This window comes from Salvelinus sp. IW2-2015, linkage group LG15, assembly GCF_002910315.2.
Source record: "Salvelinus sp. IW2-2015 linkage group LG15, ASM291031v2, whole genome shotgun sequence".
Taxonomy (NCBI): domain Eukaryota; kingdom Metazoa; phylum Chordata; class Actinopteri; order Salmoniformes; family Salmonidae; genus Salvelinus; species Salvelinus sp. IW2-2015.
This window is the reverse complement of record NC_036855.1, coordinates 52,344,692-52,361,203: the sequence shown is the minus strand read 5'-3', so window position 1 is coordinate 52,361,203 and position 16,512 is coordinate 52,344,692. Positions and strand designations below refer to the sequence as shown.

The following is a 16,512-nucleotide window of genomic DNA, read 5'->3' as shown; positions in this document are numbered from 1 at the left end:
AGTTGTAAATTAAACACATACACTGTGAACACCAAAAGTGTATGTGTATATATTAAAACTTATTTTTGAAGAAAATAGTGAATCAGACAAGTGTTCCAGTATACTGTATTTGACAGGGACTGTATCCATTCACGTGATCATTTATTGCCGCCGTCACGTGACTATGATAATTTAGTCTGCTGGGTGTTCAGTGAGGATGCCGCAACCACACACATCTTGGCAGGTCGTCAAGAGCGATAACCAGAAAACAAGGAAAAGGTAAGACAAATAGCCGATACGAATATAGCTGTTACTACTAATTTCACTAGTCCGCGTAAATGCCTGATTCACAGCCTACCTGCCATGTAGGACAAAGGGAGTTGTTATTTCCTGGCAAGAAGATGGAAAAGATAACTGGTCCCTTGCGTTTGCAAAGGGTTTTACTGAACATTACAGTAAACATGTCGATATTGATTTTGGTCTGTTTCTAAAAAAATCTCATTAAGGCTACAAATTAAAATCCACGATTTCCCTGTAGGGGAGACCAGGGGTTGGTTMTCACGGTGTTTACTCAAAATCCAGGGCTGGCTGTGTAATACTTTCAAGATAAAAATGTGATAGGTCAAGCCATATGGTAACGAACATCTAATTGGCATGGGGGTGCGTGTCACAATCGTGACAACCATCCCCACTGTAACAATGTACCCAGTAAGCTAAATTACGTTGAAAAGACACCTAAAATAATTATTTTCCGGACGTTGAAAAGACTGTTTCACAAGTTTGGACAGCACAGTCCAGTTTAATGAATTGAATTCAGTAAAGTGCACTACAGCAGAGAGAGTACCGTACAGTTGAGTTTAATTTTAGTAGAGTAACAGTACGTTAGAGCAGTAGTTTTCAACCGGTGTGCCGCAGTTCACCGATGTTTATTTAATTTWATTTAACCTTTATTTAACTAGGCAAGTCAGTTAAGAACACATTCTTATTTTCAATGACGGCCTAGGAACAGTGGGTTAACTTGTGACTTGAGGAACTCTCAGGTGTGCCGCAAACTTTTGCGGAATGCACAGGTAATTTTGACTTAAGCGCCCTAGTGCTGGTCAGATAATACATTCAAAGGAACATGGTTACATCTGTATCCAGTGCGCTCAGGCTGTTGTTTAATTTGTATAATTTTACTTTGTCTGTGAACTATTAGCACAGGCAAATCTGATTTAGGTTTAGCCAGAGTAATTTATTTCTTAATATAGGGCTCTGGGATAACTGTAGCTATTCCACAGCGCCTGCCATATAAACAAACTGAGCATGGCCTTGTCATTTGTAGCCCAAACCGATTTTACCTGAGCTACATTTTCTTCTTTTTGGCAGGACACTCTTAAAGGGGTATACACAAATTAACCATCACGAGTAAGGAACTATCAAAACTATGKAAATATTTCAAATAAACCCTATGTAATCAAACAACAAAAAAATTGTCACAGAAAATAGATTGCATTATAGATCAGATGAGATGGAGGTCATTACCACTAAATAAATCAGGGACATTTTAGGTGTGCTGCATAATTTTACATCCAATAAAGGTGTGCCACAGTTCAAAATAACATCTGCTAACCATGTGTATGTGACCAATACAATTTGATTTGATATATGGATCTGTGCCATTCACTTTGAACTGGACTGTGTTTATAGCATGAGCGGTTGCCAGTAGATGTACTTGTTTTTGATAACAAAGCGAGAGCTGCATGTAGCCACCTGTTCACATTTGTTCATATTCTTTGCTAGTTAGTGAGGTATTATCCCAGTTATAGCAACTTTTTTGTCAATAATGGGGGAGTGGTTGCTTCCTATAAGAGCACAAAATGTGTGCTTTTCTAGCCATCTTTGAAAAGCGAGTCAGGTAAAGAGCTTTTTTTATGTCTTAAAAGGGCAGTGTTGTATTTTTGAGACTGTCTTGAATAAGCTAAGTAGCCAATAGGCAGAGGGTAGCATAATGTCTGTTTCTCTATAATAATGAGATGGGATAATAATGKATTTTATTTCGTAAAGTGGTTTCTTGTATCAAACAACACATTTTCAGTCATCTCCTTGTCTGAAGGACAAGTGGATAAACAGGTTAATGATAAGCCTTGCATATTTTTATTAAATGTCTAATGGAATGTAGGCCTACATTGAACACCACACATTTGCGGCTACTGTAGACTGAATGACAGAACCGCTATTTTCATGTTAAAGTGTTATGGGATGCATTTTTCTCCATTTTGTTTTGATGGCAGACCACTGGAAGGCCTACATTATGATCAAATAGCCACAACAACCTTCTTGGCCACTGTTAAAACTGTAACTTAAAGTGGGTACAGCCTCAGTGTTCACAGTAAATGCGTGCTGGAAGTTGCACAGAATTTTCACAACGTTCAAGTTTGCGCTCAGCAGACCTGAAATTTGCTCAGTGCCGGAAAATAATTGAGGGAACATTGGTTAGATGCTTAATTTKTGTTTACGTAGTCTGTCTATGAGAGATTAAGATCAGCCTCAGCCCAGAATTATGCTTTTACTGAAAAGAAAAGCTGATAATATAGTACATCCATAGTCATTACTTTCCTTTGTGTATAGACCTTGTGAGTATGGTGGTAAGGCTGGGCAATATATATATATTAGTATTTTAAGGTACACTGGTATGGATCCACATACCAGTACAATAAAAATGTTTTTTTTGCAATACCGTCTATAAAGGTATTTTTGATACAGTGCTAAATAAATTAAAAGTTGGACAAATTGGACTAGTCCACTGTCAACTTTGTTTTATACTCAACCAAACTAGGACAATCAGAATGGATAAAGCCCATTTAAACCACTTAGAATTGATTGGTTGTCATGCACTACTCATGAAACATTTTGCGCTTTTAATATTCAGAAACACCAAATGCCGCCATACCGTCAAAGATAAGAAAAACATTGTGCTTTGATATTTTGGCTATATCGCTAAGCCCTATATCAAGGGGAGTAAATGAGACCTCTGATATCCAGGCATTGACTCGCAACACTAACTCACTTCTTTTTGCAAAAACAAGAGCAAAACAATAGCCATCAGATCCTGTAGCAGTAACAGTACAGAAGCCATTCAAAGTGCAAAGCACTGAGGATCTGCTGGCCCTGTGCCATAAGAACATGACTCACAGACCGGACATACCCGCTCAGCAACACAGGACTTAATGTCTTATTCAGTGTCATGGCCACTGTCAAATCAAATCAAATTGTATTTGTCACATGCGCCAAATACAACGAGTGTAGACTTTACTGTGAAATGCTTACTTACTATCCCTTTCCCAAACATGCAGTTAAAAAGTATGAAAATTAACAAATAGATAAAAAAGAAAATAGTAACACAATAAAATAACAATAGCGAGGCTATATACAAGGAGTACCGAGTCAGTGTACTGGGGTAGTTGGGGTGATTGATTGAAGTACTATGGACCTGTGGGTACGGGATGAAAAGCAGAGAGTCAGGATAGCCATTCAATTAACTATTCAGCAGTCTTATGGCTTTGGGGTAGAAGCTGTTCAGGAGACTTTTAGTCCCAGACTTGGCACTCTTTTACCGCTTCCTGTGCGGTAGCAGAGAGAACAGACTGTGACTTGGGTGGCTGGAGTCTTCAACCATTTTTAGGGCCTTCCTCTGACACCGCCTGGTATAGAAGTTCTGGATGGCAGGGAGCCTGGCCCCAGTTATGTACTGGGGCGTACACACTACCCTCTGTAGCACCTTGCGGTCGGATGCCGAGCAGTTGCCATACCAAGCGGTGATGCAGCCAGTCAAGATGCTCTCAATGGTGCAGCTGTAGAACTTTCTGAGGATCTAAGGGCCCATGCAAAATCTTTTCAGCCTCCTGTGGGGGAAGAGATGTTGTGCCCACTTCATGACTGTGTTGGTGTGTTTGGACCATGATAGATCCTTAATGATGTGGACACCAGGGAACTTGAAGCTCTCGACCGTCTACACTACAGCCCCATTGATGTGATTAGGGGCGTGCTTGGCCCTCCGTTTTCTGTAGTCCACGATCAACTCCTTTGTCTCCTTTGTCTGACTTTGAGGGAGGTTGTTCTGGCACCACACGGCCAGGTCTCTGACTTACTCCATTTAGGCTGTCTCGTTGGTGATCAGGCCGACCACCGTCGTTTCTGGGCTAGCTGGGCTGTACTGCCGTGGCATGGTCTTTCCAGGGTGATACACCATCCTATAGTGCTGGGCGATATGGCCAAAATACATTACTTTTGTGTATATGTGGACACCCCTTCAAGTTAGTGGATTCTGCTATTTCAGCCACACTTGTTGCTGACAGCTGTATAAAACCYAGCACACAGCCATGCAATCTCCATAGACAAACATTGACAGTAGAATGGTCTTACTGAAGAGCTCAGTGACTTTCAACGTGGCACTGTCATAGGATGCCACCTTACCAACAAATCAGTTCGTCAAATTTCTGCCCTGCTAGAGCTGCCCCCATTAACTGTAAGTGCTGTTATTGTGAAGTGGAAGCATCTAGGAGCAACAACTGCTCAGCCATGTAGTGGTAGCCACACAAGCTCACAGAACTGTACCACCGAGTGCGTAGCACYTAAAAAATTGTCTGTCCTCGGTTGCAACATTCACTACCGACTTCCAACATCAGCACAATAACTGTTCGTCGAGAGCTTCATGAAATGGGTTTCCATGGCCAAGCAGCCTCACACAAGCCTAAGATCACCATGCGCAATGCCAAGCGTCGGCTGGAGTGATGTAAAGCTTGCCGCCATTGGACTCTGGAGCAGTGGCAACGCGTTCTCTGGAGTGATGAATCACGCTTCACCATCTGGCAGTCCGACGGATGAATTTGGGTTTGGCGGATGCCAGGAGAACACTACCTGCCCGAATGCATAGTGCCAACATTAGTCTTTGGAGGATGAATAATGGTCTGGGGCTGTTTTTCATGCTTCTGGCTAGGCCCCTTAGTTGCAGTGAAGGGAAATCTTAACGCTACAGCATACAATGACATTCTAGACGATTCTGTGCTTCCAACTTTGTGGCAACAGTTTCAAGAAGGCCCTTTCCTGTTTCAACATGACAATGACCCTGTGCACAAAGCGAGGTCCATACAGAAATGGTTTGTATGGTTTGGAAGAACTTGACTGGCCTGCACAGAGCCCAACCCCATTGAACATCTTTGGGATGAAATGGAATGCCGTCTGCGAGCCAGGCCTTATGGGCCAACATCAGTGCCCAACCTCACTAATGCTCTTGTGGCTGAATGGGTGCAAGTCCCCACAGGAATGTTCCAACATCTAGTAGAAAGCATTTCCAGAAGAGTGGAGGCTGTTATAGCAGCAAACGGGGGCCCAACTCCATATTAATGCCTATGATTTTGGAATGAGATGTTTGACACGGGCAGGTGTCCACATACTTTTGGTCATGTAGTGTATCATATCACAATATTTTACTTAATTTTTGTGAATAATACAATTTCTAAATATGTTTAAAGAGTACTGCATGACCCTAGGATGTCACATTTATTCAAAGTGGTTTAAATGGGCTTTCTCCATTCTGATTTGTTTTATACTCAACCAAATCAACCAAAATAGGACAAAAATGAAAGTGAAATTGTCCAACTTTTCATTTATTTAGCACTGTATCAAAATAACTTTATAGACTGAATTGTAAAAATCCATACTGGTTTAACTCAAAATCCGATATATTGCTCAACCCTTCCATTATATAGCACTAGGGTTTGATATGTCATTGATACTATACACACCTTATCGGAGTGAGAATCTGTACATTATTTCATGAGGAGAAACAAAAGCAGAGCTCCTTCTAGACAGGGCAGTTCAGYAACACAACCCCTGTTTTGTTCCAGGTTCAAATAACCACGTGGATATTGACATGTCTTTTTCTCTCACAGTCCGCATGTATAGTGCATATCTTAATGGAATGACAGTCAATGTTCCCTCAATTTTTTTCAGCACAGAAATTTCAGGTCTGCTGAGCGCAAACTTGAATGTTGTGAAAGTTCTGTTCAACTTCTTCTGCTGATATTTCTTTTTCGTGGAGGGTCTGAGGGGAGCTGCGTACCCGCGCAGTTTAGAGGGAACATTGCAGACCGTCCCATGCAAATATGGCAACTCTATTCCTGGAGGAGCGAACTTTACATGGCTCTGTATTTGAAGGTTTCATAGAAAGGAATTTCTTAGAACATGTTCTTAGTTAAACAAAGGCGCTCAATTTCAGCACATGGGGCTGCATGAGGCTCCCACCCATTCACTTACGTCTCACTGCACCTTTCTGAGCAATTCATGTATTTAATTTCACTCGAATAAGTCTGTTTACCTCTCACATGTCTTCATCAAAATGATATGGTAAAAAGTAATTATGCTTAATGAACAATCTCTTGACAAGCAGATGGTATAATTGCAGAATAAGTCATGCCTAGTTATTGACAGAGTGCAGTTATATCAGAGGTATTTGTCCTCATTGACGCAATCAGTTAAGCACATTTATTTTTACCATTTCACACATTCATCACATGTAATGTACAGCCCTGCCCCAGCACTGACTGCACTGTAGAGGGCATTAGAGCCAGGATGTGATGTTATCATACATACCATGACTGCATTTCAAACAACTCAAAGTAGACCGCCCTCGGCCCTAAACCCACTGTTCTATGCCCTTGGGGGAATTCCCGCGGCCATATTTGTCGTCGGTTTGTAATGTAAGCCCCTCAGCCCTCGTTTTTAACGGAGTTTACAAGTGTACAATTATGTTCACTTCGAGGGCCTGAAACGCCCCATGATTCAATTTGAAGGCTAAGGGAATAGGGTGTGTCTTTTTAAGTGTTTGGAATGCAACCCATGACAGTGGGCCCACTGGCATAGCGCAGTTTCTCTGGTCGGAGTTTGCGTCAGCCACTCACAGTATAGACTACCGATCGCTCACCATGGATCTGAAATTGTGACGTCTACGCTGCTGCCTATCAGCTGTCCTTCCTGCCTCCCTGTAGCGCTGTCTTAGGTGAACTCACAGTACGGACATTGCAATTTATTGCGCTGGCCACAGCTGCAGTCCTCATGCCTCCTTGCAGCATGCCTAAGGCACATTCACGCAGATGAGCAGGGACCCTGGGCATCTTTCTTTTGGTGTTTTTCAGAGTCAGTAGAAAGGCCTCTTTAGTGTCCTAAGTTTTCATAACTGACCTTAATTGCCTACCGTCTGTAAGCTGTTAGTGTATTAACGACTGTTCCACAGGTGCATGTTCATTAATTGTATATGGTTCATTGAACAAGCATGGGAAACGGTGTTTAAACTCTTTACAATGAAGATCTGTGAYGTTATTTGGATTTTTATGAATCATCTTTGAAAGACAGTGTCCTGAAAAAGGGACTTTTCTTTTTTTTTAAGATCCTTTGGAGAGCCCTGACATTATCTTTCTGACTCACCTACTACCCATGTAGATTGGACAACACAAACACATCACTTTAGGGTTGGCAGATGTCTGGAGTGACACATCGTCCCATCCTCCTGTCCAAATATTGTGGAGATTCAATCYTATCTTTTTTTTTTTRTCTCTAGGGGGTGCACACGGAGGCGTCAATTGGCCGGCGGGAAGAACAAAATATATAAAGGACACATTGCTAGGCCTAAACAGTGTTAAACCTAGTTCTTTRTTTTATCTAGTCTAGGCTGAATTATTTTCAAATTGGTTGGGCCATGTACTCTTGTCCATAAAAATACTCATATCAGCATAGCCGTGGGAAGTAGGGGTGTGAGGGTCCCCCCACAAAATTAGTGAACTAGACCTTTATTACTCCTGTATAAAAAAATACTCTGGGCTAAGTATTTSCAAGTCCATCATCCTGCTGAGTTCGCCACTGGGTGAACATGCTGGTGTTGCTTGCCAGAAACCTTTTACATGGTAAAAAACAACTCAACCTATTGGMTCCTCATTGCACTTTTTTAACATTTAATTTTAAATGTAGCCTATATTCAAATCCAGATTCATCTTAATCGAAAGACATAGCCTATAGGATAGGTTGGAATATTCTGTCAAACCTTGAATGATTTATTTGCACAGTTTTTTTTGCACTAATTTAGGTTATTTTTGTACTTATTTTGTTTAGGCTACTTTATTTATTCTCTCATTTGTAGGCCTATATGAACGGATTTTTACAGTTTGATAGGCAAAATAGGCCTATTTTTATTTATTTTTTGCCTAAATCAATGTTCATTCAAGTGTTATAAAGATTGTTATAGGCTAAATAATGTATCTGATTGTTGTTGACTTTTATATAAAATGCACAAATTCAAATTGACTAAACCTGTTGTGTTGTGACATCGCTATGTCGTCAACATCGACGATGGCTGTCAAACATTGCCATAGACGATGCAATTGGGTTATTGTCAAAATAATTTATAATAACATTTTTAAAAAGTAATACAATTTAGACATAGGTGTGAGATGATGGACGCATTGGCCCACAGAGCTGCGGGTGTGTTCGCAACACCAGGGAGTGGGTCTAGAGAGTAGATGGAATACATTTGGATTAGACCACTCCACAATCTCTGCCTGCTTCAGAAGCATTAGCTACGCCAGTTTTCCTTCTCTCTCTCTCTCTCTCTCTTTCGAATCTCTAATTCTCCATCTTTCCCTTTCTTGTCTCTTAAGGCAGGTGGCACCCAATCAGAGGGGACCCTCTTCCCAGAAGTAACCAGCCAGCCAGCCAGCCAGGCCCCCAGACAAGTCCCAGCATGGAGAACCGGGACGAGTCCAGGAAGCTGAACGAGAGCTCCTCGCACCCCGACAACACCGAAGCCGTGGCCCCKGAGCAGGCTAAAGAGAGCATGCAGATGAAGAAGGAGATCTCCCTGCTCAACGGAGTCAGCCTCATCGTGGGCAACATGATTGGCTCGGGCATCTTCGTGTCTCCCAAGGGCGTGCTCATCTACAGCGCCTCCTACGGCCTGTCGCTGGTCATCTGGGCCGTNCCTCATCGTGGGCAACATGATTGGCTCGGGCATCTTCGTGTCTCCCAAGGGCGTGCTCATCTACAGCGCCTCCTACGGCCTGTCGCTGGTCATCTGGGCCGTCGGTGGAATATTCTCAGTGGTCGGCGCTCTGTGTTACGCAGAGCTGGGCACCACCATCACCAAGTCCGGGGCCAGCTATGCCTATATCCTGGAGTCCTTTGGTCCATTCATTGCCTTTATTCGCCTGTGGACATCACTGCTCATCATTGAGCCCACCGGTCAGGCGGTCATCGCCATAACGTTCGCTAACTACCTGGTGCAGCCGCTCTTCCCCACGTGTGAGCCACCCTACTCAGCTTCGCGCCTCATCGCAGCCGCCTGCATATGTGAGTAAAACCTTGTGACGCGCTTAGGCACTCTCTGCTTCACTTTATCCTTCTCTCACGAATGGCAAACAAAGGATCAAAGGACACTCTCTGAAAATGCAAATAAGAGATTAATTCCAGTTGAGTCACTAGAATGCTCTCAAATTGCTCTTAGTAGGACTTGCTCTTCAGGTTTTCCAGTACCTTCCTACCTCATACCCATTTCAGTAATCCTACGCGACTTCAGCAAACAGAACTAGTACATACTGTTCCTACGTTACAGGGTACATTAACTGATTCCAGATCTGTTTTCATGCATGTGTGTGCACTCACTGCGCTGTGCGTCTGTACAGACAGCAGCCCAACAGAACAGGGCAGGGCAGAACTACTCTTGAGTTAAGAAGCTTCGAGTCCTCTCTTCATGTGACCTGTGAATTGTAACATGTAACTAATTGAATGAGTACTCTGTGATTTGAAAGACTCACAGCACAGTAAAAATATTTGGTCTTTGATCTATAACAGTCCTCTGCTAAGTACTAGTCTTCTGATGTCGTGTGAACACTCCTGTCTTTGGTTGGCCCCAGGTTTGCTGACGTTCATCAACTCGGCCTACGTGAAGTGGGGCACCAGGGTGCAGGATGTCTTCACTTACGCCAAAGTTCTCGCCCTCATCGTCATCATCATCACAGGCGTAGTGAAACTATGCCAAGGTCAGTGACACTAACGCTGCTGCCAACACACTACTGTTGATTCATTTTCATATCTGATTTTTATCCCATTGCATGAGAGGTTGTATAGTAATTATTGTCTGCCTCCTCTCAGGATACACCGGGAACTTTGAGGCGTCATTCCAGGGCTCTTCCACAGACCCAGGAGACATTGCCTTGGCCCTGTACTCTGCCCTGTTCTCCTACTCGGGCTGGGACACACTCAACTTTGTTACTGAGGAGATCAAGGACCCAGAGAGGTACTCATGACGCCCTGACAACACGTACCAAACATACCGCTATGGACCTGCTTGATTTCCGCCTCTATAGTCAGTCATTAACTAGCCTGACCGACAACGAATCCAACCGAGGGGTCAGCTGAAGCACAAACTGCTCCGCTCCCGTGCTAGAACGGTAACTGGGTTCCATTACTAATTGGAGGAAGCTTTGGTAACAAGGATGTGTGAAAGCAGTGGTAGTTAATGGAGTTCCATGGTGAATGCTGGGTGTTATTCCAAAGTAGAACCTACTGTATGTACATTCACACATTAACGCCAGTGCCATGTAACCTTACCACCATGTTGCACTGTGTGTTTAAGTTAACTCCGGTAAGAGTATATGCCAAGCAAAGAGAGATGTATACTGTGTGAATGATCATGTTTGACCTCTTTACCCTGTTCCCATAGGAACCTGCCCCTGTCCATTGCCATCTCCATGCCCATCGTCACGATCATATATATCATGACTAACGTGGCTTACTACGCCGTGCTGGACATGAGTGCCATCCTCGCCAGTGACGCCGTGGCTGTGGTGAGTTCAGAATTTAAGAGCGCTCACTTTTATATCACGGAATAGGTTTTATTTAGTTTATTGGGCCAATGGGTCTCTGTTGAAGGGCAGATGACTTACTGCTCTGAGTTCCGGGAATGTGCCGACCCACGTGCCACACGTTGAAGTAATTACCATGCGATTAATGCCCTTGCTTGTTTTTTTTATTTTTTATGTARACATTGAGTTGATATTCAGTTCTGTTCTTAGGCCTGTTTGTCTTTGTTTCTATAAACACCTGCTCACCCTCAGGCYACTGTGTCAGGGCTGGGCTGTCTGGCCCGTTGACAGTCAGGATGTTTAATTGGAGTCCGACAAACTCTCGTTTAAATATGGATCTTTCTTTAGCAATGTGCGAAAGTGCCCCCCCCCTGGAAAAGTGTGCGTTTTTTGATATTCCGTGTAAAATATGTTTTATCTTCTCCTCTGTAGACGTTTGCGGACCACACTCTGGGAGTGATGAGCTGGACCATCCCCATCGCTGTGGCTCTGTCCTGTTACGGAGGGCTAAACTCATCTATTATCGCTGCATCCAGGTAAATCCTGTGACACGCTCGCGCTCCCATACAATGCCCTAAGCTTTATGGTCTTGCTGTATAGTCTAAGGCCTCGATTTCATGTTCCATCTGGTTATGTTGTGCTCCGATGGTTTTTACAGTGACCTTCTATAATAAACACCAGCTGGAGTTGTTTTCTGGTAATGGCTATGGAGGTACACTAAAAGTATGTYGACACCTGCTCGTCGAYTGTCTCGTTCCAAAATCATGGYCATTAATATGGAGTCGGTCCCCCATTTGCTGCTATAACAGCCTCCACTCTTCTGGGAAGGCTTTCCACTAGATGTTGGAACATTGCTGCGGGGACTTGCAGCCATTCAGCCTCAAGAACGTTAGTGAGGTTGGGCACTGATGTTAGGCCTGGCCCGTAGTCAGCGTTTCAATTTATCTCAAAGGTGTTCGTTGAGGTCAGGGCTCTGTGCAGGTTCTTCCACACTGATCTCGAGAAACCATTTCTGTATGGACCTCGCTTTGTGCACAGGGGCATTGTCATGTTGAAACAGGAAAGGGCCTTCTTGAAACTGTTGCCACAATGTTGGAAGCACATAATCATCTAGAATGTAATTGTATGCTGGAGCATTAAGATTTCCCTTCACTGGAACTAAGGGGCCTAGCCCGAACCATGAAAAACAGCCCCAGACCATTATTCCTCCTCCACCAAATMTTAAAGTTGGCACTACGCATTCGGGCAGATAGTGTTCTCCTGGCATCTGCAAAACCCAGATTTGTCTGTTGGACTGCCAGTTGGTGAAGCGTGATTCATCACCCCAGAGAACGCGTTTCCACTGCTCCAGTCCAATGGCGCCGAGCTTTACACCACTCCAGCCGACGCTTGGCATTGAGCATGGTGATCTTAGGCTTGTGTGAGGCTGCTTGGCCATGGAAACCCATTTCTTGAAGCTCCCGACTAACAGTTATTTTGCTGATGTTGCTTCCAGAAGCAGTTTGGAACTCAGTAGTAAGTGTTGCAACCGAGGACAGACAATTTTTACACACTACGCGCTTCAGCACTCGGCGGTCCCATTCTGTGAGCTTGTGTGGCTTTCCGCTTCGCGGCTGAGCCGTTGTTGCTCCTATACATTTTCACATCACAATAACACCACTTCCAGTTGACTGGGGCAGCTCTAGCAGGGTAGAAATTGACTAACTGACTTGTTGGAAAGATGGCATCTTATGACGGTGCCACGTTGAAAGTCACTGAGCTCTTCAGTAAGGCCATTCTACTGCCAATGTTTGTCTATGGAGATTGCATGGCTGTGTGCTTGATTTTATACACCTGTGAGCAATGGGTGGGGCTGAAATAGCCGATTCCACAAATTTGAAGGGGTGTCCACATACTTTTGTGTATATATAGTGTATGCTGTGTGCCACAGATTTACCATTATGTMGTCCAGATACTCGTGGCTGCTAGTGCTGAGTGATTAACCGAAATGTCAGTTATTTTTCAAACAACTAATTGACCGACATCTGTTCAATTATTTGACTTCCATTTTGTTCGTTTTTTTTTTCTTCCCCCTGTGAGCTCAATGCACACATTGGCTGCAGTTTCACTAGTCATAATTTCAGTTCATGCCTGGACTGTGCGATGTAGCAGTGAGTTGTAGTTACCAGTAGGCCAATGTTCTACATAGTTTGGCGCATAAAACYTGATAATTAACTACAATGACCATAATCCATTGCGCGGCTACTTGTCCGGTTTGTGTGGGGCAGACACGGAGAGGGAGAGAAGAGACAGAAGAGGCGCGATTGAAAGGGATAGAGAGCAGTTGCGTCGAGGTATCTCTACCTGAAAATACATAATCTAAGTGATTGATAGTTGGTATTTAGCCATCATAAAAGTAAACCCTTATTTACTTAGAAGTAAAATAATGTGACTAACTGATAAGTGATAAGCAGTACTGGGCAGTCACTATCATCATGGGACTTGTATTCATTGTTTTTATTCTGTGTTGTTCAAACCACATAATGCATAGTGCATTTAATGTAAAAATAGATATATTTTTTAATAATCTACCTGAAACTGAACCGACCAAAAAAAGCACTAATCGCTCAGCACTAAGTGATACCTCTGCCGTTGGCAGGCTGTTCTTCGTGGGAGCTCGTGAAGGTCACCTCCCGGACGCCTTATCAATGATTCATGCGGAGAGGTATACTCCTGTCCCTGCTCTGCTCTTCAACGTAAGCACCCCCTTTCCTTACATCACTTACATCGCACACTTTAGAACAATTTCATCAACTTTTATGCCAAACAAACAAAGTAGAAACATCTCCACTGTCCACATCAACTCAAAGCTGCTGTCAGTGCTGACACCTGGTGGATGGACATGCCCAGTGCAGCTTTCTATCTGGTGTGGATGATGCTGATGAGCCATGTCTCTCCCTGCTGGTGAGTCATACGTCCTGCCTCTGTTGACCGGTGTATTTTTTGTTGTTGTTGTTGTGTGTCCACAGTGTGCCATGGCCTTGGTTTACCTGACTGTAGAGGATGTTTTCCAGCTGATCAACTACTACAGCTTCAGCTACTGGTTCTTTATGGGTCTGTCTATCGCCGGGCAGATCTACCTGCGCTGGAAGGAACCAGACAGACCCAGACCACTCAAGGTGAGAACTTGACTGTCTCACCTGTGAACTAATATGTTCATACTTTATCAATTAATAGACTGAAGATTGAATCTCTTGGAAGATAATTAGTTACATGTAAGGCAACAATTAATGTTATTTTCTCCTTCCTGCCATGTCTGTGCTTGTCTCCCCCTATGTGTTCCTGTGTGCAGTTGACCCTGTTGTACCCCATCATCTTCTGTTGTTGCACTGTGTTCCTCGTGGCAGTGCCACTGTACAGTGACACCATCAACTCTCTCATTGGCATCGCCATTGCCCTCTCCGGAGTGCCGGTCTACTTCCTGGGCATCCACCTGCCCGAGTCCAAACGGCCACCCTACATTACCAAGTTACTACGTGAGTTACCCTCTCTCAATAAGACCATTTCCTCACCCTGTTTCCAAATGAGGACTGATTTTATATTCCTGTCTTGTATAATAGTTGAAAACATTTCCATTGAAAGATGTGGAAACAGTATTTTCATTTTTAGTAATTTAATGATTGCTCTAACCTCTTTCTTTCACTTGTGCTAGGTTCGTTCACACGCTTTACCCAGCTCACCTGTTTCTGTGTGCTCACCGAGATGGACATCAGTGAGTAAACCTCACTCCCAACCATGACATAAAGTTCTCACCATGTTACCTACCACTCTTTGCAATTCACAAACAGACACATGGGACCAACTCATGGAAATTCACCTCTTTTGCAAAGACAAGGGAATATTTAATATTTTTACCTGAATGTCTCACTACTATGTTAGTCTGTAGTTTACAAGTTGGGACACTATACACACGTTTTACACGCACAGACAGGTATAGGGAGGTGACAGTGTGGGACTCCACTTACTTTTCACTGCCTGGTGCCTGATGTTTCATGTGAAGTTAAGCATTGGGCAAGGACAGATCCTAAAGAAAGCCATGGTCATCTGGCCAGTACTCTGGGACATCCCCTCTCCTTATGTCATTATCCTACTCATAGTTTCACTTCTCCTGACATGTCATTGTCCCCTGCCTGGTGTATGGGGTGAGATCCACATCAGAGCCTATGGAGTTGGTCTCTCCTTTCTCAAGGGCTGGAGATCCATGTAAGATGGCAGTACATCTCTTATCTCGTGATGGAATGACCTAGAGAGGTTGTTTTGATGTCAAAGGGTATAGGTATGCACTTTTTAATATGCTGTCCCTGTCAAATACATATACACAGTGTACAAAACATTAGGAATACCGGCTCTTTCCATGACATACTGTCCAGGTGAAATCTATGATCCCTTATTGATGTCACCTGTTAAATCCACTTCAATCAGTGTAGATGACAGTTATGAGAAAGGTTAAATAAGGATTTTTTTTTTTTTTTAGCCTTGAGACAATTGAGACATGGATTGTGCATGTGTGCCATTCAGAGGGTGAACGGGCAAGGCAAAATATTTAAATGTCCTTGAATGGGGTATGGTAGTAGCTGTCCGGCGCACCGGTTTGAGTGTGTCAAGAACTGCAACTCTACTGGGTTTTTCACACTCAAGTTTCCCGTATCAAGAATGGTCCAACACCCAAAGGCCATCCATCCAGCTTGAGACAACTGTGGGAAGCATTGGAGTGAACATGGGCCAGCATCCCTGTGGAATGCTTTCGACACCTTTTAGAGTTCAAGCCAGACAAATCGAGGCTGTTCTGAGGGCAAAAACTCAATATTAGGACGTCGTTCCTAATGTTTTGTACACTCAGTGTATGTCTGCATATCCCGAAGGGACATGCAAACAGACCGATTTTCATAAATATTAAAATGTATTTCTTAAAGGTGATGCTACGGTCTGTGTTCTCTTGGAGCTTTTAAGTTATGGATGATAGTTTATTGGAGAAAGGGAACAAATGACTCAACGTCTGCTGCTACATGGTTGTTCAGTGTTTTTTCCCAGCCCTCCTTTCTGGTGTTCAGTTATTCGATGCTCATTTTTCTGTGAACTGCTGACTGACCTCAGTAAGGTTAATGTAGTATGCAAACTATTCATCCATTCTGTAACGGGGCTGGACCTCTAATATCCATAAACCTGAAAACCCAATCCCACCCACAAAGACATTCTTCTGTACTGCTTTTGAAAATGTGCAATAGCCAACTAAATGTCATCTCAGCAATGGCAAATGTAACCCTCCAAAGACCATGGTGACAGAGGCCATGTCAGCTTTACCAACCGCTGGGATCACTTGATTAGGGCAGCAGCAGTAAATTAAACAGAACGTTAACTTTATTGCACCTGTAAGTTAACCATGCAAAGGATCTCCTGGGCCAATATTTAATGAAGCCACTATAAGAAGTTATTCAGCGAATATGAAAGACTGTTACCCATGAACAAGTTGGCTCTGTCATCAGTTTGCCTGCTAAATTCTAATTCTAGTTTCATGAAATGCCCCATGGAAGATAAGTTTAATTTGTGGTGTAGTTTTATAAATAAAACTTTTCTTAACCAGTTTGCAGTGTAATTTAAATCA

The 16,512-nt window shown here is 43.3% G+C and overlaps 1 protein-coding gene across 1 annotated transcript; it reads left to right on the top strand.

The window, feature by feature from the left end:
• Nucleotides 1–174: 174 nt before the first annotated feature.
• On the top strand, nucleotides 175–16,491 carry LOC111974565 (Y+L amino acid transporter 2). Its single transcript, XM_070447271.1, has 11 exons — nucleotides 175–258; nucleotides 8,670–8,902; nucleotides 9,006–9,357; nucleotides 9,921–10,046; nucleotides 10,159–10,303; nucleotides 10,730–10,853; nucleotides 11,304–11,407; nucleotides 13,510–13,606; nucleotides 13,880–14,029; nucleotides 14,203–14,386; nucleotides 14,563–16,491. Exons 2-11 carry the CDS (start codon nucleotides 8,753–8,755, stop codon nucleotides 14,628–14,630), a joined length of 1,500 nt encoding a protein of 499 aa, XP_070303372.1. The 5' UTR covers nucleotides 175–258; nucleotides 8,670–8,752; the 3' UTR covers nucleotides 14,631–16,491.
• Nucleotides 16,492–16,512: the final 21 nt, after the last annotated feature.